Source organism: Ostrinia nubilalis, chromosome 3, assembly GCF_963855985.1.
Source record: "Ostrinia nubilalis chromosome 3, ilOstNubi1.1, whole genome shotgun sequence".
Lineage (NCBI taxonomy): Eukaryota > Metazoa > Arthropoda > Insecta > Lepidoptera > Crambidae > Ostrinia > Ostrinia nubilalis.
This window is the reverse complement of record NC_087090.1, coordinates 18,093,190-18,117,792: the sequence shown is the minus strand read 5'-3', so window position 1 is coordinate 18,117,792 and position 24,603 is coordinate 18,093,190. Positions and strand designations below refer to the sequence as shown.

Here is a 24,603-nt window from a genome sequence, read left to right as displayed (position 1 = left end):
CGGGTGCCAAGCATCAGGGGGTGACACAAGTCGCGCAGATTAGTACTCACTGGCACATCTGCATAGCAAATCTGCGGTCTATGTTATGATACGGGGGGGGGGTCTTGTCTTTCAATCTTCGAATCGGTAGGTAACCCCAAAATCCTGGTGGTACCAGGGGGTGCCTTAGGACTTATGACGGGGGGACGAGGGGGTGATCGCCCCGGGTGCCAACCCATGCTACGCCGCCACTGCACGTGTCCATAAATACACGCTTAAATACCTACATTTTGACTTGATGATCGTTTCATTTAGTTACTTTACTTTTCCACAATACCTACATGAGTTCGCTCTCTCTGACACACAGCCTGTATATCAGTTAAATGATAAAAAAATATACTATAATATCCACTGTCCCTAAACCTAATGGCCATAACAACGAGCCTCTAATTTTAAGTAACAAGGTCAAACAAATAGGTACAAATGTGCTTTATTTGTGTGCAAATAATCCTTCTAAGAAATAGTGCTTCTCGCACAATTGTCTTAAGACCCCGAGTCTTAAAAGAGGCGCCTAATCCAGGCAAGCGGCACTGTCGGGTTTCGCGCTCCATAACATGCGCCCGCCCTAATTAACTCCGCCAAAAACGCCCTTGTGTGGTCAGCGCGTTAGCGACGCAGGGCTGGGGCGTTTCGGCTGTTCGGCCATTTACTGGATAACACAGCAGATGGTGCGATTTTCGACCACAGAAGATCGGATGTTAGTTTGCATGCATGTCATTAGATTTCTTTGTCTTAAATGATAACGGTAGGTACTGCTCGTATGAAACTGTCATGTTGCCAAAAGTAACCGTTACATGGATTGAGTAAAAGTTTTTGCTCTGTCAAAAGTGTAGGAAGTAACACTCGTACCTAATACCTACCCAATCTCTTACAAAGTTTTATCTTGAAGGCTAACGAAAGAAAGTTTGTAGCCTAGGCTAGAACTACTATAGCGTCTGCGTCATGGGACTACTATCCTGACTTACCGAAACATATTTCGGCTGAAAATCCCTTGACATTCTTACACAGCACTAAACTGTTTATGCGATTAGGAAAACAGGCCTTGAGTCCACGAAATAAGGCGACGTGTGCACTACCGACCTGATTTCCCCTGGGCTTGATTGCCGCAACTTAGGACGAGTTTAGATATTTGTCGGGATTAGCTATTTTTAAGAAACCGAATGGAGTCCTTCTTCTAGCGATAAGGAACAACAAAAAGTTTGTGTCGAGTTGGGAATACAAAAATATTTGGTTTTCACGCTTATTATGAGGCATTTTATGCAACTCACCTACTTTTGATATAAGGAGGACTTTAACTGTCATTATTTAGGTAGGAAATTCTTCTTCTTCTCAGTCGTTTCGCTCTTAGCAGAGCGGTCGTGGTCATGTTGAGGCGTCCACATAGGAAAGTAGTAGATAGAATAAAATTACTCAACTATTCTTTGATCACCTTCTTAATTATTCTTCTTCTTCTTTTTCATCATCTGCCTCACCGTCCCGTTACGCGGGGACGGCTTTCCCAATCAATCATCTTTGATCATATTTTATTTTTGTTTGTTATAGGTACCTACCACATTTTACTCGGATTCAGTTAGATTCGCACGCGTTTTCGTAAAGCTCAGATCTCAACTCAAAACAAGTCACACGTCGCAACAAATCTAATTTACATGTTAGGAAACCACTCGACTACTTAACTAACAGCTCGTTAGCTGTTTTGGGCTGACTTCAATTAAAACCCCACATAACTTTATGTACTTAGCCTGGTCCGGGCAAATTCCCGCCAAAATAAAAACAAAATGGCGGCTCGTTACTCGACACACGGTAATCCAATCTAGCTGATTCGTTGACCCTTGCCTCGTCCACCCCTTGCCTTCTAGTCCAGTCAATGAATGCTTTAACGACGGTGTAGAGAGAAATCCCTGGAACACAATTTCTGACCTCGGGACTTTATTTAGACTAGTTAGGAGGTGAACATAGCAAAAGTCCCCGCCCTTAGCCCTTGCGCCGGCGGGAAGAGGGGGGTTTAAAGGTACCACTTTTCGGTTTTTCGCTTAATCCTCGGAAACTATGCGTCCTAGTGACATGGCTACTATGAACCAAAAAAAGCTTATTCAATTTGCTACAGGTGAGACAGTCAAGTTTTTCTATATCTTGTATAGTTTTCGCGGTATCTGCTCTAGAAGGTCTGTAATATTGGAAATTTTAATTTTGTCTTACATGTTCCCATCAGGAGAAAATCGACTAAATCAACATTGAGCAAACATTATAGACATGCGGGAGCATGTTAAGCCTAGTTCCAGGGAGGGGACTGCATCGTGCGTATATCTAGGACTAACCAATTGGAGCCACTTTTGACTCCTCATCACTCAAAAAGTACTGTGCATTAACACTTCAAATTTGGCTCATGTGTTGAGACTTTCAAGATAAACATCAGCTTCCAATTTCATAAATATACCTCAAACGGTTATTTAGGTATTGACGTTCAAAAATCGACATTTGGGACACTAAAATCTATCTATCACCTGTGAAATGTTAAAATTTACTGGTTTTTTATTTTTCCTTTGTATTTACACAACTACCTATCTGGATGCCAAATTTGAACCTTCAAGGTCATCTGGAAGTGGTTAGAATTTGGTCTTATAGGTCAGCCATGTAGATTTTTAGACGTCAATACCTAAAGAACCGTTTGAGGTATATTTATGAATTTTGAAGCTGATATTTATCTTGCAAGTCTCAACACATGAGCCAAATTTAAAGTGTTAATGCACAGTACTTTTTGAGTGATGAGGAGTCAAAAGTGGCGCCAATTGGTTGGTCTAAATATACGCACGGTGCAGTCCCCTCCCTGGAACTAGGCTTTACATGCTCCCGCATGTCTAGAATATTAGCTCAATGTTGATTTAGTCGATTTTCTCCTGATGGAAACATGTAAGACAAAAATAAAATTTCCAATATTACAGACCTTCTAGAGCAGATGCCGCGAAAACTATACAAGATATAGAAAAACTTGACTATCTCACCTGTAGCAAATTGAATAAGCTTTTTTTGGTTCATAGTAGTCATGTCACTAGGACGCATAGTTTCCGAGGATTAAGCGAAAAACCGAAAAGTGGTACCTTTAAACCCCCCTCTCCCCGCCGGCTCAAGGGCTAAGGGCGGGGACTTTTGCTATGTTCACCTCCTGACAAGTCTAAATAAAGTCCCGAAGTCAAAAATTGTGTTCCACGGTTTTCCATCTATAATGCTTTATTGACTGGACTATTCTATTTATTTTTCGAATATCAAAGGATGCGGAATTGCGAGACCGGTAAATATGTAGTACCTACACTCTACAAACTAATTTCAGTTTAAGAGATGTTTCCGACAAAGGTTGTCAAATTGACTGACATGTTTATCGTATACTTTGTACAGTCCACTATGAAAATTAATAGCTGTGGTTTGTTTCAACTACCTATTTTAAAATTGTTTGTTACTTTCGTGTTGAATTTTATGGAATTGGGAAAGAAGTACCGAGTTTGAAGCGTTCATGAGCAGACATTGCAGTTGAATATTCAAGTTCTGAATTTGATTATTTATGAATAATAAAATAAATCCTACCAGCTCGATTGATGGTTTCATTTAATTTATTTAAACCAGGTTACCTATAATAATATTTTTTCGTTAATTTATGAAAATATCAAATTAGCCCGTAGTCCTGAATCCTGATACACAAAGTTAGCCTATTAATTTAACACAGGTACGACTGTACTCAGTGTTGCACTATCAAATGCAATTGACGCGCCTCTATGCCATTGAAGTACCTAATATTACTACGTATAGAACAGACATCGCGAACAAAATATTATTATGTGACAGCTGTCAGTCAAATCCATGACTATCAAGTTTCATAATTTATGGCGATAAAATCTGCACCAGAAAATGTCGTACTTCATTGCTAGGATTGCGCGAATAGTGACGTTCCTGCGGTCGCCTCATCATAGACATTTTGAATCGATTGTGAAAATAAACAAATCGACTAAATTGTGTTATTTATAATTTTCATGGTGCGCAATAGCAAAAATGTTCAGCTACTTACATTATTTTCTTTTATTATATTGTGCGTTTCCTGTAATGTAATCTAAGCGCCCCTCCCTTAGACTAATATTAGCCCTCCTATACAAGTGACAAAACGTGGCAGTTGAAACGAAATCACTTCGCTCTGCCGTTTTTTGGTGTTAGTTACTTCACTCTGTGATTAATTTAAAATTACAACTGGCGATTCCGAATTCACAACTGAGGGGATTGTGGCTAATCGTGTTACTTGTGCTACAAGTGCGTATGGGCTTCATACTGATGCTTAAGCCATTAATTTTTTTTTCCCGATTAAAATTTAATGTAATCGATAATCGCCTTGAGAATCGTTAACTGGTATTTTCTAATTCGTTAAAAAAATGACCCATCTCTAGTTTAAAACTGTCATCCAACAGCGCACGAAATATTATGAGTTATAGATAATGATACCATTACAGAGGCGACACTTTGTTTACGTTTAGTTTCTGCCTATTGAATTGGATACTGTAAGGAATCATCGTCATCATCATTTTAGCTACTGGACGTCCACTTCTGAACAAAGGCCTCCTCCAATGATTTTCACGTCGCCCAGTTGATAGTGGCCTGCACACAGCGTCTTCCTGCTATCTTAGTCAGTCCATCTTGAGATTTTAGAAAAATTCCCACTCGTCACGGTAGGGACAAAGCTAGGGATGACCCACGCCTCCACTCCGGAACCTTTCTGACGTTCAGTTATTTTATTGTCACTATTGTTAACTATTGAGCTCCTCAGCGGTTGAGTACTCGTATAATAGCTGTACCTCAATTCTATACAAAGTGAGGTAGAAGTTACGGGACTATTCCCACCTCTCCTTTCCACCGCTGCATCTCCTGTGTAGCTAGCACCTAGATTAGTTGATTTAAAGCCAAGGTATTATATCAGTTTTTAGGTAATGACTTAGTGCATCTAAAAATAGAAAAAAGGTAAGTTCACTTTTTAATTTTTTTTGTAACATTGAAAAATCCTATACGTGTGAGTCACGTTAAAGTGTACATATGAAAATAGATGAAACGAGACCTATTTTTATCGACAAAAAAGAGGTCAAAAATTTTTTGAGATTTTTTTTTAATTTTTTATTGAATTTTTTTTCTTCCAATTACTTATTGTAAAGAAAACGTAATAACTTTTAAACTAAGCGGTATATCCTGATAAAATAAAAACAGTAATAATGCTAAATAACAGGCGATACTAAAAAAATACATAAAATACACAAAAAATGCCAACAAATAATAAAAAATTATACTTTTTGAAGAGAATCTGCTTTTAAATTCGTGTTTTTTTGGTTATTTGATAAATTTCTCCAAAAAATGCCCCTATAGCATGTGGTTTTTATTACTTTGTATTATTCTCTATCGTATTATCTTTGTAAAACCAAAAATCGCATGTCTCTATCCCTATCACAACATTTGCTATGATAATTTGAACAAAGGCCTGCCACAACATTATTCTCCGCTACAGGTAGAGACAATTTTAATTTTAACTAAAATGCTTATTTTACTTCGAAATCTTTTGTTTTTATTTGAAATCTAACTTGTCTTTATCAAAATTACAAATCTAGAGCCATTTTCAGTTTCATTGTTAACGAAGCGTTGAATCGCGCGCCCGGAGAGGCTTAGTTCAAACGATCATTGCAAACGTTGTGATAGGGATAGAGACATGCGAATTTGGTTTTACGAAGGTAATACGATAGAGAATAATAAAAAATTATAAAAACCACCGGTTATAGGGGCATTTTTTGGAGAAATTTATGAAATAACCAAAAAAACACGAATTTAAAAGCAGATTTTTTTCAAAAAGTATCATTTTTTATTATTTGTTGGCCTTTTTTGTGTATTTTATGTATTTTTTTAGTATTGCCTGTTATTTAGCATTATTACTGTTTTTATTTTATCAGGATATACCACTTAGTTTAAAAGTTATTACGTTTTCTTTACAATTAGTAATTGGAAGAAAAAAAATTCTATAAAAAATTTAAAAAAAATCTCAAAAAATTTTTTACCTCTTTTTTGTCGATAAAAATAGGTCTAATTTCATCTATTTTCATGTGTACACTTTAACGTGACTCACACTGTATTACTATTATGGAAGCAATAAACGTATTGAGTATTGAAATCTAAAAAGAAGCATCATTTTTTTTTAACGTTCAAGTGTACCTAAGAAATTTAAATGGGAGCTTTTGGTAAAGTTTTTGATGGCAACGTATTGCTTACTTTTTCAGCTGTCGAACGAATTCATTTTTATATTTATAGGTCGTGTATATCGGTAGATTTTGCTAAATAAAAGAATCCATCCGGACTCAGAAATAAAAAAATTAAAATAGCTGTAATTTTTAAATAGTAGGGATAAAATGTTTTATCAGTAGATTTGTCGATAAAATTGATCATATTACTGCGCCCTAACGGGTCGGACACTGGTGACCAGACACACTGTATAATTATTATAATTTTAGCCTATCTCGTGAGCTAGGTGTCAATAATTAGGGTGATTTACTAACTAACCAGTCGCATACGAACAACAGCAGTGAGATTCGAACAAGTTTGATCCATGATGCCGCACGACTATTGTGTGAGCCCACTCGTAACCCAAGCTTATTTAGCTTAACACGAGGGGCTGGCTGGACGGGACTATTAGTAATTTGTGCAATACAAATTGCTAATAATCGTTAAAAAAACATTTTTATTGCTTTATTTAACCTTCCTTTCGTATAGTAATTTATGAGTCAGTGTCAAGTCTGCGATTTTTAATCTTTGAAATTTTCGTAAAATGACTGCCGCCGCGGTGACGCCTTGTAATTGACAAATTAAAATTAAATTAGTGTTTTAAAGTGCATAAATGTACAACATAATGGTAAAAAGTCATTCCTTGATTTTTACTTAATATGTTTCTGGAGTCATTTGAACAGTATTTTCGTGTATAGGATGGTATATTTTCAAAAAACAAAACTGCACCCAAGCGTGTTGTCACAGCAACCGCTGGGCACATACTAATTGAAGATCGGTCCACGGACCTGTTTGCGTGCCAGAAACAATCTCGTTGACATGTCTTCTCTAGTACGTACGTAGTACATTATAACTCAATGCTCTATGCCAGGGTTTTTAATTTTTATGTTCCTGGTCAGGCTATACTCATAATACCTGTGATAATACCTCAGATCATCTATGATCTGAGGATAATACCAACGATACATTCCTAAAGTCTGGGTCAAAAAGACCCATTTTGTGGCTGGCTAAATTATTTTTTTCCTAAGAGATTTTAAAAGAAGGTAGGTAAAAATTATTTCATTTCGTTTAAAATTTTAGTCGTTGCGCTTCGCAAGGTGCAGGAGCCTGTATGTAAGTAGGTATAGGTGCCTAGCCTCTGGAGATCTCCACAAAACTAATGACACATCACAGTGCGGGTGAACCTCTGGATGAAAGGCGAATAAAACGAGCTAACGGGCTTTGATGAAATTCAACAACAATCTCTTTGGAAGCCACGAGTCCTTGACTCCAAAGCAAAGCTAACGAGTAAAATCCTGTGTGTATGCAGACGAGGACATTCGTTAAACTGAGTTGAATATGGAATAGGAATTTATCTGCTTTCATTAGGATATTTGAAAAATGTATACAGGGTCCTTCTAAACTAGCTACATTCCTTTTAATGGGGGCATCTATACGGTACACTGAACAAGTTCACCAAATTTGAGTATGTGTTTTATAATGATTTTACAAAGTTACATTTTCTAACAAAAATAAAAATTCATTTCGTCTTACATAATGGAACATGCTGTATTTTTTACTCACACAACAAAGCTGTAGTGTATTCATTCTGCACAGGAACACGAGACACAACACACATAACGCTCACTACCACTGCACACTTTTTTGTTGTTTACACTCACGTCATAACAACTCACAGCAGTCGTCACAGCTGATAGCCGATTAGCTGATCGACTGATTGGGCGAGCTATCACTAAACTTCAATGTTGCAGGCCTACTCTCATATCGTTGTCTATCCTTATTATCTTATGTTAATCACAGTAAAACGGACTCACGATACCATCGAAAAATCAACCAGCAAAGGCCATGATTTTTAAGGCGCGTTTTATTAAATTTATTTGCATTTGTGCATCTGTGCGTCATAGTTCACTTCACGAGCACTACAAAACGCACCTTCACACAAGAAAGCTAGTCAAAAACTGAATTAAATCAAAGCGCACGCGCCGATAAATGCCGACAAGCCGCACGCCTTTTGTTGACACAAAGACGCCGACGCCGCCAAAGCAAGAGCCGAAAAGTTGGCATAAGCGTACAGTCGACAAAAAAGAAACTTATTTGTTTATTATTTTATCTGCTTGCTTTCGATTTCAATTGATTCGAATCTAAATTATGGTGTTGAGTATTTCATGGTAAAATATCCTATAACAGATAATAATTAAAAATTAATCGAACTTATTGTTTTGTGAAGGTAATTCAATGGCCTAGTCAATTATTTAGAAACATTAAATTAGACTATTGAAGCAAATAAAACTCTTCAATTTGTTTGTATTGATATTCCATTTATCCTAAATCAAAGTCCATTCTTAAATTATTCGTTAATGTCATCATTTCTATTACAATAGAAAAGTAGATGAGGTAGGTAGGTACCTAATTAGTTAAATAAAATTTCCGAATCATTTCCGTTCCAACTTGGTATTTATTTATGACCTATCTTATGTACCTGTGATTTAACAATAAAAACAATTTTAATTTGAATAGTAAAAAAAAGTTTGTTGCATTTCTTAATTTTATTTTGGTGAGTGTACATTGCGCTAGCCGGCGGCCGGCGGCACGTGTCAAAAGGCGGCGGCACGTGTCTAAAAGTTCGTTTGCTGCGCGCCGGCTAGTGTTGTACGATACGACACTCGAGTCTTGGAATCTTACTTATTAAAAGTTTGAAGAAAATAAAATAGCTATGAATTAAGACTGTGTGTTTATTATTTTATTGGACCGTTTTAACTTTTTGATTACGAAAATCGTCAGTCTTTAGATGGATACTTCTGATTCGATTATTTGCGTTTAATGCAATTTTATTGATATTACATTTGTATTGTGCGATTTATTTTATTTTCAATTAGTAAGGATATAACATACGGATGATGATATGAAATCACTCATTATTGCCTATTAGTATACACCAACTCAAGTTCATGTCATGATTCAGTCTAGCTCAAAGAACTTAAAATACTCGAAAGGACTCGGAAGACTCAATTATTCCCTTATTCATGTGACTAACGAGTCCTAGTCTTAAAAATAAACTCAAGTCTCAAAATAAAGACTTTAAAGACTCGAGGTTCTTACAACACTAGCGCGGTCAGCTATTGTGAGGGACGGCTGTCTTTGATACCACCGACTCCGCCACGCATAAATAAGGATGTCAACTCCAAAATTCTTTCTAATCTTAATAATAATAAAACTATCATTATTTACTTTTATAATTTTTTTTTGTTTCTACGATGATTTTAATGATTATTATTTCAGTTTAAAATTGATAGTTGGGAACAATTATTTACTTCGGAATACTAAAGACTGCCGATAATCACAGGTAGATAATTCGATAGCGTTTAGTTTCTGCTATGATCGAGTCAATTACGAATCACATTTTTAATTTGCTAAGGGGATATTAAGCGATTAAAATTAACATGAAAAATGTGCCTGCTTTATCGTAATAATAACCGTAATTCTAAATTTCATAGTCATGGTAACTATCCCATTTGTGTATGGCATAAAAATAAGTCATTGATTTCGGCAACTAACTTTTTTGCTTCGTTTCGTTGCTACGTTTGAAATAAAAGATTTTTACAAGCGCAAAAGTATTTTAACGAACTTTTGAATAAACATCATTCCATTAAGGCCACTAAATAAGTACTTACCACATAAGATTTTTTTATGTTACCAAAAATAAATAAACTTTAATTTTCTGCTTAATTTAATTCCTTAAATAACTAGTAGTAGCCCTAGAATAGCTTGTGTGGCGCCCGGTCCGTCGTCCGGCGGCACTCTTGTGTTCGCGGCCAGTGGCCCAACGGCAGCACAAGCGCAATGGCGGCCATTGCGTAAGCTCGTGTGCGTGCGGATTTTTGTCAGTGTAGTAGTGAATCAGCTGAACAGGGTGTTGTATTGGGTTGATAAGAAATGAAGTTGTTTCCTTAATTATCTCGGAAACTAGCCTGAATTTTTGGCTCAAACTTTGGGAACGTATTCAGTGTGACGTATACATGCTCCCATTAAACGGAACGTAGCTGATTTAGAAGGACCCTATATGTTACGGCTAAAGATAGGTGTGAACATAAACTTAAGATTAGCCGGCTAAACTTAAGTTTATCTTCGAGAAGCAGCTAAAGTTCGATAACATGTTAGTTTGCGTCGTGATATTCCATCTTTAGCCGGCTAATGTGCACATTAGCCAAAACGAAACGGCTAAAAATGTATTCGATGGGCGCGCCAGGCGGGCGGAGGGCTTGAGGGGGCGGTGAAGAGACAACGCGCATTTTGTAATTTTAAATACCTACAGAAGATCCTGCAATAACCAAATGGTTCCTTATTATTTTATTTTAATGATTAGGTAGATATTATTTTAAGTAATTAATATCTTGTTATTGAAATAATTGTAATTTTGAATACCTACATAGTTACATAAAAGTATGTGTAATGAAAGTGATTATTTTTTAATAAAGTTTAGGTCAAAATAGTAAACATTATTACATTGTTTCCTTTTCCATTTTCTTTTACATTTTTAGCCAAGGGCCTGCGGTTACACTTAAGTTTAGCCGGCTAAAGATAGAAGAAACTAACATTAACACCTCGTCGAAGATAAACTTAAGTTTAGCCGGCTAATCTTAAGTTTATGTTCATACCTATCTTTAGCCGTAACATATACATATAACTTGTAAATATTTGCGACCGAAAATTACATAGGTAAGTGGTGGTGGGTTAGGTAATATAATTAGATTCATCGAAAACTACTTTTCGGTCCTCGATCGAATGCTATGGGTATTGGTCGGAAAAAATGTTTCGGTTGTGAAAATAAACAACAAAACGCAAACTTTTCCTTATCTGTAACCATCACCGCTGTCAAATGTCATTTTGACACCTCGCTGTCACGCACTAGCCAGTGTTGCCACCTTGGTAGTTTTACCACCAGAACTGACGCTTTTTCGAGGCTCTTGGTGGTATGTTTTCATTATCTACCTAGGGTTCAGAACGGTTTTTTAGCGGTTTTCCGTATGGAATTGAACATATTTTTGAAAGGGAAATCCGCCAACTTTCCGGAATGTATAATATACAAAACATTTACTTTTGCTTGTACATTTTCCACGAATATAAGACCCATAAAAGTCAAGACCGAGCTGCCTGGAGACGCAATGCATGACGCGGAGGGCCGACCCCAATTAAATGGGAATGGGACAGGCAAAGAAGAATAAGATCCATAAAAGTTGTTCGCATTTCAGTTTGTATTAAATACTTAATTAATCATTTTTTTCTAAACATCGATCGCTGAATAGCTCAGCGGAATTTGGTAATGTTTGTTAGGTCCAAGTTTCTCGAATCTGGCAGAATTTTGCTTTTGATCTACTAGTGCTTTAATAAAATCCGAGGTGGCAACACTGGCACCAGCTGCTAAATTGACATTGACAAGTTTTTGTGTTCATTCATTACGGAACATTTCGCATCGCATTTGATTTTGCAAACAATACGAATACGCAACAGTACGAATTATGGCGTTAAGTTATTTATCCGAGGGCGAAGCGCCCCGGGACTTCAAGGTGTCGTCGACGGAGAGTGATGGCCATTACACCAAGTGCCTCCTTTGTTATACGGTTAAGAGGAACTTCTACTGCCAGGACTGCATAAAGACAGGCAGCTTCGTGCATTCATCGATGCCCTACTCAGACAGGTAGTTGACCAGCTTCCATCATACAATCACTTGTAGAGATTTCGTAATGATAACTTAGTTTCATCATGAATTGAAGTCCATTCATTGTCAATCAAGATTATAGTCAAATTGCGTGGCCCGCCAGCTGAGACCGTCCATATGCTATTAACGTAACATTAATTACGTATTAAGTTATTCGAATTTAATGACAGGAATTATTATCTCGGTCTATGTACACAAAAGGTATTGGTCAGATTTACATTGATGATTGTTTACAGATTATTTGATTTATTTGTTTACTGCATCTAGTGGAAAACTTTGCAACCCAAGTGACATTATTTTACAATCTAACGAGGCACAAATTATTATGTATTCATTTCAGATACTCAGAAAAACAAGCAAAATTACTCAGACTGAAAGCGAACAGAAAACACATATTGGACAGATGTGAAAAACTATTATCAGGGAAAATAAAGAAGGATAACTTACTGACGGAGGCCAAACAATCCCGAGACAGACTTGACTTACTGCGGTTAGCGATAGAGCAGCGCAAGAACAACATTGACGAAAAGAAAAAAGAATTGTTAAATTTAAAACAGCAGAACCATGATTTGAGTATGAAACTGCCGCGGTACCAGAAGCGGGTGTCACTGCTGGGCAAGCACGCGCAGGAGCAGCAGATGGAGCTGCAGAATCGGATGAGCCGCTACAGCGAGCAGGCCGACCAGCTGGCCGCGCTCCGGCGCTCGCGGATAAGGCAGCTCACCAAGTACATATTCCCAGTTTACATAAGCTACGATACGAGGTGAGTGGATATTCTACATATTTGATTTTAAAATTAACTATTTGCTAATGCTGAAAAAAAATGCTCCAAGAAGAAGGCACAGAGATTAATTAATTATTATCACATTATAAAGACCAGAGTTAAAAAGATCAGGAATAAATAACAGCAAATGAAAAGACAGGAAATAAATCAATCAAACCATTTCACACACCATTACAGACACTCATTTATTTACTAAGAGATTCGTACACTGTATCAAGATATTTTATCATTATGTCCATAACGCCCCCTGTTGCGCGCCTTCTTGACTGGTAGCCTCAATATGGTCCTGGTCAAGAGGGCGCGCAATCCGCAACCTTCATCGTGTTGGTTCCCGCTAAAAGACCAGCTTCTCGACATGGCGCTTGTTATGTCGCGAATATAGCTGAGCGGACGCCTCTTCAGCATAGCTTGTAGTTTAATGTTATATGTCATCATCATCATCATCATTTCAGCCACAGGACATCCACTGCTGAACATAGGCCTCCCCCAATGACTTCCACATCGCACGGTTGGTAGCGGCCTGCATCCAGCGCCGCCAATGTTATATGTACTGTATTTTTATTTTATTTTTCTATGCTGAATAAAGTATTCTTATTATTTTAAATATGTTCCTGTACTATTCCAGTGACAGTATCGAGGACATGGAGTTTGTAGGGGAGGACGCGGAGGAGGAGGCTCCGTGCCGCTCGCAACTGCACATCGTGGCGCCGTGGGTCAGCGCCGACGGCGACCTGGCGCACGTGCAGTCTTGGCGTGAGTACAGCCGCTGCTATCTTACCAAGTCAATGTCACCGCAAGAACGTATGACATAAGTTCTATTGAAAATGCTGTGTTGACTTGCTGTATGAAATATGAATCTGTTTAGAATTATTGCTCTCCTAGCTTTTGCCCGCGGCTTCACCCGCGTGAAATTTAATTTGTCACAGATCGTCATAAATTATAGTTATTCTGGTTTATAAAGAATAATACTGTAAAATTTCGTCAAAATCCGTTCAGTAGTTTTTGCGTGAAAGAGTAAAAATCCGTTCAGTAGTTTTTGCGTGAAAGAGTAGATAACAAACATCTATCCAGACATCCAAACTTTCGCATTTATAATATTAGTAGGATGAGAAGCATAATGGGTTTACAGGATTACTAGGTATTTAGTCCTATGACAGATTTTCTGGCAATGATGGTCACCTCGCAAAGCATCTATCGAAAATCATTGCAAAATAAAAAATTCAACCTCTTTGATACAAAACTTTTTTTTTTTTTTTTTTTTTTTTTTTTTTTTTTTTTTTTTTTTTTTTTTTTTATGCTAGACAAGGCAGGTATTTGACCGCAATCGCACCTGGTGTTAAGTGAGATGCAGTCTAGGATGGTACATATCTGCCCTGTAAGTGCCTATTCACTCTCGCCTTGAAAACGTTCTCTTTCAATTTTTCGTCGTTTTTATGAAAAAAGTCGCTGAGCAAGGAAAGTTTATAACTTTGGTTCCATCTGTGTTATATCAAACTTATGCAATGTTAATGTGGCGACATCTATCGACGCACCGCTACAGACTATTTGGTAGTCATCACCCAACAGATGGCGCTGACACATACAATGACTGACATACGCCTATAAACTTGCATCGCGGTGTCAAGAGTTTTCTGACCTTACCTACATTATTAGTTTCTTGCGCTGCTCGTTCTCAGGCACTGGCTCATTTATAGGCCTCCCCCAAGGTTTTCCATAATGAACGGTCCTGCGCTGCCCGCATCCAGGCTCTTCCCGCGACCTTTACCAGATCGTCGGTCCACCTAGTAGGAGGCCTGCCCACGCTACGTCTTCCAGCCCGTGGTCGTCACTCGAGGACTTTCCTGCCCCAACGGCCATCGTGTCTACGAGCTATGTGCCCCCGCCCACTGCCACTTGATTTTAGCAATTCTGCGAGCTACGTCGGTTACTTTGGTTCTCCTGCGGATCTCCTCATTTCTGATTCGATCACGCAGGGAAACTCCGAGCATAGCCCGCTCCATCGCCCTTTGGGTGACCTTGAGCCTTCTTATGAGGCCCGTGATATTATTTAAAAGCGTACTTTCATAAAATTTCCGTGCTTTTAAGCGATTTTGTGAAAAATATTAATGGCAGGTAGTTGCTAATTGCTCATAAGATAGGCCCCCTTAATTTAATTTATTGTCCGTGGTGCATAATCTTTTCTTGAAGGTTAAAGGCACCGCGAAACTGTCCGAAAGATTCACTTGATCGAAAACTGTCCACTATGCACTTTTTAACACTATTGCACAATCGAGCCACCTGCACTTAGGCAACACGTGATGTTCGCGTGACGTATGCTGTGACGTAGACGAGGCTTGCACTCGTAACAAGCTTAACAGATTTTTGACGTTTGTTAAAGTTAATAAACCTTTGTTTGTCACCTGTCATCCGCTTTGCAATGGAGGGAAGTCGAACCTTAATTTCGAACTCCTCCTATGTTCTTCTGATTAATTTCGTTGCGGGTCCAATGACAGTTTAACTTTCCCCCGGGACAAACTTGACCTTCATTGGTTGGGTTTTTGTGGCGGTCAAGCTGTAGATCCTGGCTACACAGGAGTTGCAGTGGTGGGAACGAGAGGTGGGAATAGTCCCGTTTCATAAATACATGAGTTTTTTAATGTGGTGTTCCTGTGCACAGTAGTACAGAACAAAGAGGCGGTGGGCGCGGGCGCTGGCGCGGGCGCGTGGAACCCGCTGCACCGCACGCAGGCGGCGCTGGCGCTGGCGGCTCAGCTGGCCGCGCTGCTGGCCTGGACCATCGACATGCGCCCGCCGCACACCATCTCGCTCAGGTACGATGTTAAATGTTTATTTAATCAAATCGCCTATAGCTAACGGCTTCTGCACTTAAGAGCGTTTACGCGAAGCGCGGCGTTTCAAGGGGCATCATTGAAAATGATTCGCGCGCGGCGTTTTTTAATAGTTTTCAAATGTTTGTAGCAAAACAATAACAATAAAATATATATCGTTACAAAGTAAATATTTTAAAGAAGATGTTATTTTATTATATTAAGCTATTTTTATGCCGAATTAAAGAAGAATAACGGTGTAAATTTTAAAACATGTTTGGACTTATCTTGATAGAACTCTTAAATACTACACTAATTGAAATATTTTCTCAACTAACTATTTAGACGACGAAATTGCCTAATTATTTATGCCTATAACATATTTGTAATGTAACTGGTTAATGATTGTAACGAGTTGAAAAAGTACTGTTTTTGCGCCAAACGGCGTAAACGCTCTTCAGCTTCAGCCAAACCAATGCGTGCAGATCGCGTCGATGGCGATCACTGCGCGCGCATAGGCAAATGACAGGTCGCGCGACCAATGACAGGGCCATGGTTTGGCTGATCTAATCTGTATAATATTTTATTGGTAATAAAGTTTAATAAATCCTCTTTCACTTTTTAAACAATATCTTAGATATAAGCTAGTTAAATAGCTAGTTGACGAGGGCTACCTTTTTTTTGTAAATAACATTTTGACGTTCACAAGTGCCACTTGTGGTCTAAACTGAATAAATATTATTGATTTTGATTTTGAGGATGTCTCAAGTTCAATAGGTATCAATGGACCTACTTTTCGAAAATAAAACGTTTTGTTACTCAGTGTAATAAATTACAAGCATTTTATTTTATGTAATTTCAAGATATTGCAGGTAAGCGAGCCATGTTCATCTGTGATACACTTTTTACTTCAAACAGCTGCTTGTCACAATGTTTGTAGTCAGGGTTGCGATTTGCGAGGGACCAGAGATGTGCGAGGATGCGTAGCGAGGGATGTATTTGTAAAACCTGATTTCACTCTTGCCACACCTTACTCCGTTCGCTCGTGTCTGAAAAAAATTCGCTACATATCCTCGCACCATTTCACAACTTCGCTACACATCTTTGCACCGCTCATCTTTCTGACACATCATTGGTGGAAATGGCACATTGCATCCATTCGTCTTGAATCCGTCTCCGGCATTGAAGCCACACGGTGCGGTAAAAAATGATGTCAGACGGTGCGTTCCGGTGCCGCATCGCAGGCACACCGCACTTCGATTGAGCGAGACGGTGACGTTGCGGCGCCGCATACCACATATGGACACTGGACAGTGATGCGGCAAAATGTTTGCGGTGTGGCGTCGCACCGCACCGTGTGGCTTCTCTCTAAGAGTTTTGGACTTCGCCCGTTGAAACTCGGCGTGTACAAGCCCCGTAACTTGATATTGCGATTGGCGGCCATCTTGGTGACGTAGTCGACGTGCACCGTCAGTACCGTTCGCAAGGTCAGCCCGCGTTTAGTGCTTACGCGCATCGAGTACTTGTTACCTATAGGTTTTTGTTATCCGTTTTATTGTTGAGTTTTGTTATCTGTTACCCGTTAAAATAAGTAGGAAAATAATATAGTCTTGCTAGTGAAATGATAAACCCAAGCTTATTTAGGTACTTTTTATTAAAAATTTTTGCTATCTGTATTATTTTGGGACGGATGACGTCACGCAACTATTATTGTGGCAAGGTTCCATCGCAATATCAACGCGCGGGGCTAGTATTGTTTTTATAGTCTGGTCCGTGAGCACGTAGAATTTTGTCCAATGACCCCTAGCTACCCATCCTTATCGCTCGCGCGTAATTATGTTGCTATCGCGCTCGCACACTCACTGCGGGTGCCAGTCGCACAGTCGTGACAGCAATATAATTACGCGCGAGCGATAAGGATGGGTAGCTAGGGGTCATTGGACAAAATTTTACGTGCTCACGGACCGGGCTTTAGTAATTAATTAATACACCACATTGTTTGAAAGCACGTTTTTATTATGTATAAAACCAAAGACACTGAGCGGCTGCCATCGACAACAAAACTGGCACAGACAATAATGCAAATTTTAAAGGTATACCTAAATTCTTTAGAAATTTCCTTAAATGTAAACAAACACTTGTGCACACAATTACACCATAATCACTTACGTGTTCATAATATCATACACATTATTTCACAAGCCCATGAAACCAGCTTTATTCTCACGATTATACAAGTTTGGAATCAATCTTTAAACAAATTATTTTAGCTAAATATGTGGACGATGAAAATTTGTGAGACTTGTCAAATTGACTTGAAGTTTAAAATTATGTGTTATCTCCATGTTGTCTCATAAGTCATAGACAATAATCGGTATATTTAATCGATTTTATTTCAATTATTCAATCATTTTTATTATTGATTGCATTTAAATAGATTTAAATAGGGTCTTAATCAACAATGCATTTTTTCTTCATTGAATGTACTACTAATTGTTTAATGCACTGCTTTATTAAGCCACAGTATATATATGAGCTAAAGCAGTACGGAAACTTAGCCCTTTCGGCGAGTTAAATACCTACACTTCAACTGAGTGTTAGGGTTGGCACTCTTAATCTTTATAAAATTAATAAGGTTCTTACTTACTTATTTATTAAAACGTTTATTTAGGTTTTTTAATTATCAAATACCTAATGGAATAAATTAATTTACTAAGTAGTTAACAAAAAAACAAAACGTTAATTAGGTTCTATAATGATCGAATACATAATCGAATAAATTGATTAAGTACTATTAGAGGCCGGTAGAAGATCTATTCTCATAAATAAAATACCGGATACTTACTTTCACATACCTATTGCCTCATTTTAAATACAGTTCATCACTTAGTACAAATTACTTTATCAAATAGAACACATAAATTGTTAAAAAGCGTAATTACGTAATTTAAAAATAACTAATTACAAAATTAGATGTAAGCACTTTATTTAAAAAGTAATATTTAATCATTTTTACAATTCAGAATTATTACGAAGTTTAAAAAATGAAAGTTCTGGTTTTGAAGATGCCGAGTTCAAGCAGCCGTATACTACACAATACACTGGTGGCATGTTTTTAAAAATACAGTGGACAGCGCATGCAATAAAATTATTATTAAAAACACAACGCGCGCGACACTCGCGACGGATGGACTGCGAGGTTCGCTTAGAGCTCGTGTAAAGCGTGCGTCTGTGTGCGTGAGTCTGATTTCGAGCGTTTGTATGAAGCTTCCGTACTGTTTGATTTATCTACTGTGATTAAGCATTATAAATTCTTTCTAAAGGTACGTAAGTACTACAATAATTTCAATGCGCGATTAACGAGAGGTTTTGTCGCCTCACTAGGGCACAGATTAAAAATGTTTTAATGTCAGTTGGCCATATTTGTTTACATATCGGGAAATTTCTAAAGAATCCGACTTTAGCAGTGCACTTACTAATATAACTATACACCACTACATTTTTTACCGAAAAAAAATTTAACAGGTTATGTAGAAACGTGTGAAAATTTTAAAGCAAAAGAAAAAGAAATGCTTTTCATAAAGTTATTTTTTTATTAAATTTTCTCTAATCCGTATTTTACGCGTCACAGCTGGGTCACTCCGCTGCTCGCTAGAGTAGTTGTACGCGCTCGCATATTGCCCCGATCTGTCTGTCTCGCTCACGCCTCGACCACGCTTCCAGTGTTATTATTACATATGTAGCTAACTTAGACCATGTTGAGTTCTAATAAGTATTACATTATCTTACGTAAATAGTGCTAGCGACGCGTGTGTCCATAAATTACCAATTTTGGGAGGAAATTTTGAGTAACTTTATTTAACTTTTTTTTTGCATAAATAGGATCAGTATCAATAACTCATTACCCAGAATTTTTTTTTTCGGTGATAAAAATTTAGTGGTGTATAGCAGTTTTTAGCCATCTGACAAATGTACATTTTCCCCTGGCAGCGAGTACAGCAGCTGGCGCGGCGGCGGCCCGGCGCTGTCGGCGCGCTGGCGGCGGCTGGCGGGCGCGGGCGCCGCGCTGTGCTGGCGGGGGGGCGTGGCCGCGCCCACCGCACCGCACGCGTTGGCTGCGCTGCACGCGCTAGCAAGGGCCGCTAGTGCTGACGACGCTATGCTCGGACGGTGAGTACAGCAGCTGGCCGGGGGCCCGGCGCTGTCGGCGCGCTGGCGGCGGCTGGCGGGCGCTGGCTGCGCTACACGCGCTCGCGAGGGCCGCCAGCGCCGACGACGCTATGCTCGGCCGGTGAGTACATAGCAAAGTCAATTCAGTTAAATTGAGACTTCGACAAAAGGGCTTAGTCGTCAAAATGACAACTGGGACGCAAAATATCCACAAATAATCGAAATATCAGAAATCTATCTATTATTATTCTGACGTTTGATTCTCGTGTGACATTGACGTATTGTCAATGTCACTATGACATCATCTCATTGGCCACAACGATACCGTTATTTTAACGTTTTAGATTTTTCATAATTAACACTATCTATCTATTGTATCTATATAAATAAAAATGAATTGCTGTTCGTTACTCTGATTAAAACTCGAGAACGGCTGGGTCGATTGAGCTGATTTTGGTTTTAAAATGTTTGTCGTAGTCCAGGGTAGGTCTAAACGGTGAGCAAATAAGGAAAAATTGCGATGGCTTATTTATTGCCTTTAAGGCGGAACAAAGTTCGCCGGGTCAGCTAGTAGACAATATTATTATGAGAAGTTGTCTTTTAGCGAAGTTGACATTTTAAGAAGTTGTAATTTCGAGAAGTGGACATTTTGCATCCCGGTTGTCATTTTGAGAAGTTGTCATTTTGATGACTAAGCCGACAAAAGGAGGAAGCTTTCAATTCGGTTGGTATTTTTTTCTCTCTCTATGTGGACGTGACGTCAATCATTTGGCCGAGTGGCGAGACAGTGCACGTTTAACCGCTTGAGTCCCAGACAGCATTCATTAATGTCATAACAATTGATTATCTATTGTGTCTAGATTCGCGGGCCTTGAAGGATTAAGCCTTGATCACATGTACCGAGTAAACGGGCGAGACAGTAAAATGTTTACTCGGTCGAGACAGTGATGTAAGCGAGTAGCTGTTCACACGGGTTCTGAAATTAGCACAGTCAGTTCAGTTCTATTGAGACTTTTTTTTTCCTCTAATCTGCGAACGTGACGTCAATCATTTGGCCGAGTGGCGAGTGGCGAGACAGTGGGGGCAGCGGGAGCGTGGATACTCGGCCTAGTAAATTGAACGGGAGTCGAGCTACTGTCTCGTCGCTTTGCTCGGCCGAGCACTCGGCCGATCACTCGGCGCTATGTTCATACGCACCGAGTACTCGGCCGAGAGCACTGTCTCGCCGCGTCTTTCCGTTCTATACATGGCCAGAACGCACCCATAGGAAACTGCTCGTGTATATTTCGGAGTGCCTGTTTGTAAATCTGTGACTCCAAACTATACACGAATTTTGCGTACTGATCGTGTATAGTTTGGAGGAGCTTAGTAAAAAAAGTCATCTCCAAACTATACTCGATTAGTTTCTACTACACCACTTACACTTGACTAGAGTGTGTTTAGTTGATATTGATTTAGTAAAATTCAGTAAAATATGGAACTATATTTAAAATTACATTTATTTGATATTATTACATAAAATATTATTATTTTACTGAATCTATAATAAATCTAGATTTTTAAAACTATTGTAAGTGGTTTTTGAAATTAAATTGATTAGGTAGATTTCAAATTAAATAACAATTTAATTAATATGAGAGAGAGTGAGAGAAGAAAGTTCAACGCGCATTAAAAATACAATATTATGCGGGACTTTAAATGCTAGGTTTGTATTGTCGGCCGTTTGGTGTAGTGGTTCGAAGTGGTAGCGGGTTCGATTCCCGCACAGTACAAACATTTGTGTGCATGAACATATTTGTTTGTATTGGACTGGGTGTTTTCTATGTATAATAAGTACGTATTTACAAAAAAAAGTATTTAATTATGTTTATATCCGTTGTCTAGTACCCATAGTACAAGCTTTGCTTAGTTTGGGACTAGAAGCGCAGTGTAAAATGTCTAAGGATATTTATTTATTATTTATTTTATTTATTAACTTTTATCTCAAGAACAAAATCATTTTGACATATTTCCATACCTACAATTGGTGAAATATCAGCCCCAAAACAAATATCTTTTCTATGGCAGAATAAGAAACACCAAAAAATCCTTTATCAAAACAATGACACGTGTCGTAAGATGATTCAATGTTTAAAGTAGACACGCAGATATGAATTAATCTATCTATACAGGGTGTTAGGTAAATGGGTATATGAGCCGACACTAGCCCATGTTAACATGGTCCTATAAATGGTATGGTGAAGTCAGAAAATTGATATCTTCATTTTAATTATTTTAATTTTCATACAAATTGGATTTTATAACATTTATTTTGTATGGAAATTTAAATTATTAAAATGATGATATCAAATTTCTGACTTCACCATACCATTTATATGACCATGTTAACATGGGCTAGTGTCGGCTCATATACCCATTTACCTAACACCCTGTATAAATAAAAATGAATTGATGTTCGTTAGTCTGATTAAAACTCGAGAACGGCTGGGCCGATTGAGCTGATTTTGGTTTTAAAATGTTTGTCGTAGTCCAGGGTAGGTCTAAACGGTGAGCAAATACGCGCGCGATATTGTTTTTCTGTAACAGACAAAATTCCACGCGAGCGAAGCCGCGGACGGAAAGCTAGTATGTAATAGAAAGAGAGGTCAATAAGTCAAAATGACTAGCATGCAACTACTCGCGTATAAATTGTAATCACGCACTTATTACAATACATACATGATTAGTCCGTATGCGTACTGGCGATGTATATTTTGGAGGAAGATAATTGACCTAAGTCACTACAAAGTATACGCGAGCAGTACGCAGCGTATGCGTACTGGTCGTGTATAGTTTGGAGGAGCTTAGTAAAAAAAGTCATATCCAAACTATACTCGATTAGTTTCACACCCTTGCGTTCTGGCTATGTATAGAATGGAAAGACGCTGTCTCGCCCGATTACTCGGTACGTGTGATCAAGGCTTTAGACCTGCCGAGTGAGCGAGCGAGACAGTGCGGGGAAGCGGGAGGGTGGACACTGGACACGGCCTAGTACGTAGACCGGGAGTCGAGCTACTGTCTCGTCGCTTTGTTCGGCCGAACATTCGGCCGATCACTCGGCGCTATGTTCATACGCACCGAGTACTCGGCCGAGAGCACTGTCTCGCCCGATTACTCGGTACGTGTGATCAAGGCTTTAGACCTGCCGAGTGAGCGAGCGAGACAGTGCGGGGAAGCGGGAGGGTGGACACTGGACACGGCCTAGTACGTAGACCGGGAGTCGAGCTACTGTCTCGTCGCTTTGTTCGGCCGAACATTCGGCCGATCACTCGGCGCTATGTTCATACGCATCGAGTACTCGGCCGAGAGCACTGTCTCGCCCGTTTATTCGGTACGTGTGATCAAGACTTATGCCTTATGGCCGTGTATTTACTAGGAAAGCTTCGTCCCGGCAGAGCAAATGAGGACACTAGTGCTGCTTCAATCTGCGGCACGCCGCGGTCCAAAACGCGAGCACTAATAGCAGTACGCGTTCTATCTAAAGCCTTGATCACACGTACCGAGCAGTATGTGACTCGCTCACCCAACTGTCTCGACCGAGTAAACATTTTACTGTCTCGCCCGTTTACTCGGTACGTGTGATCAAGGCTTTACGATGCTTCCGTATTTTTAACAATACAACACAACTATTTATGCGCAAGCGTGCAACCAGGCCTGTTCATCTCCGCGAGTTTACATCGAAAACAAAACACGCACGATGGCCCACCTACAGGATACTATTCGACAAGGCCTCACATACGAGCGAACATTGACTCACGCACGCGTATTCTTGTGTATGATGAAAGAAAATAAAGAAAATGGTGTACTAAATACTGTGCAGTATTTAACTGCCTAAATAATAATAAAAACACAGAATGTACTTTTTTAAGTTGCCTCAAGACACTGAGAGGTAAATAAGTAGTTAATATTATTCATGATAATTCATGCTAAATCATGTATTTCCTCCGCCATTTTCCGCAGTTTGGCACCTCACGTCACATCACTTTACCGAAGTCAGCCCTGTAGCTTCGGCGCAGTGCCGATCACTGACGTTTGTCAACAAAATGGTGCTTGACTCTTGAGACAGGCTAAATTACACCATATTGTTAATGACATTGAGCATACATTTTTTTAAATACCTTCGCGATGTAAAACTTCTGTACGTAGTACTTATTATTATTCTGTGGTGCAACTCCTTCTTATAGTTTTTCATTTATGATTACATCAGTGTTGTAACATGTTGTTGCAGCGTGGAGGCGTGGGCGCTGGCGGCGGCGCCGGCGTGGCGCTGGGAGGCCTGGGGCGGCGGCGCCGAGCCCGACGACGCCGAGCCCGAGCACCTCAGCTGGCCCGAGCCCGGGGACGAGGTCGGTGCCTTAGCATCCTTATCATCATCATTTCAGCAATAGGACGTCCACTGCTGAACATAGGCAGGCCTGGCTCACTCCGCGCGGTACATCCGATAATTACCTACAGCGAAGCGCCCCGCCGGCGGGTATTATATCAGTCGAGTGTCACGCGCGCGCTCGTCAGGACGCTGGCGTGCGTTGTAGTAAGTATGATTATAATTCTATGATCGAAGTATTATTTAAAAATGGACATAAAGAGAAAGAAATATTGTGCGGCGTTCGGGTGTTTAAATTCGAAAAGTAATCTACCGGATTCATCTTTTTTTTCGCTTCCCAAAGATGCTGAAAGGTATGTTGGCCAAGTGGGTAATCAATAATTACTAGGATAGTATAGGAACCTAACCTACTATGACTACTGCTCAGAATGCGTCA

At 39.2% G+C, this 24,603-nt stretch overlaps 1 protein-coding gene across 1 annotated transcript; it reads left to right on the top strand.

Moving 5' to 3' along the window:
- Window positions 1-11,769: 11,769 nt before the first annotated feature.
- LOC135087805 (beclin 1-associated autophagy-related key regulator-like) lies at window positions 11,770-19,780 on the top strand. Its single transcript, XM_063982604.1, has 6 exons — window positions 11,770-12,022; window positions 12,384-12,806; window positions 13,453-13,580; window positions 15,484-15,637; window positions 19,625-19,708; window positions 19,768-19,780. Exons 1-6 carry the CDS (start codon window positions 11,844-11,846, stop codon window positions 19,778-19,780), a joined length of 981 nt encoding a protein of 326 aa, XP_063838674.1. The 5' UTR covers window positions 11,770-11,843.
- Window positions 19,781-24,603: the final 4,823 nt, after the last annotated feature.

Coding starts and splice junctions, on each gene's coding strand:
- LOC135087805 (XM_063982604.1), top strand. CDS start 11,844: ATGGCGTTAAGTTATTTATCCGAGGGCGAAGCGCCCCGGGACTTCAAG. Junction 12,023..12,383: donor TCGATGCCCTACTCAGACAG/GTAGTTGACCAG, acceptor TATTCATTTCAG/ATACTCAGAAAAACAAGCAA. Junction 15,638..19,624: donor CCGCACACCATCTCGCTCAG/GTACGATGTTAA, acceptor TTCCCCTGGCAG/CGAGTACAGCAGCTGGCGCG.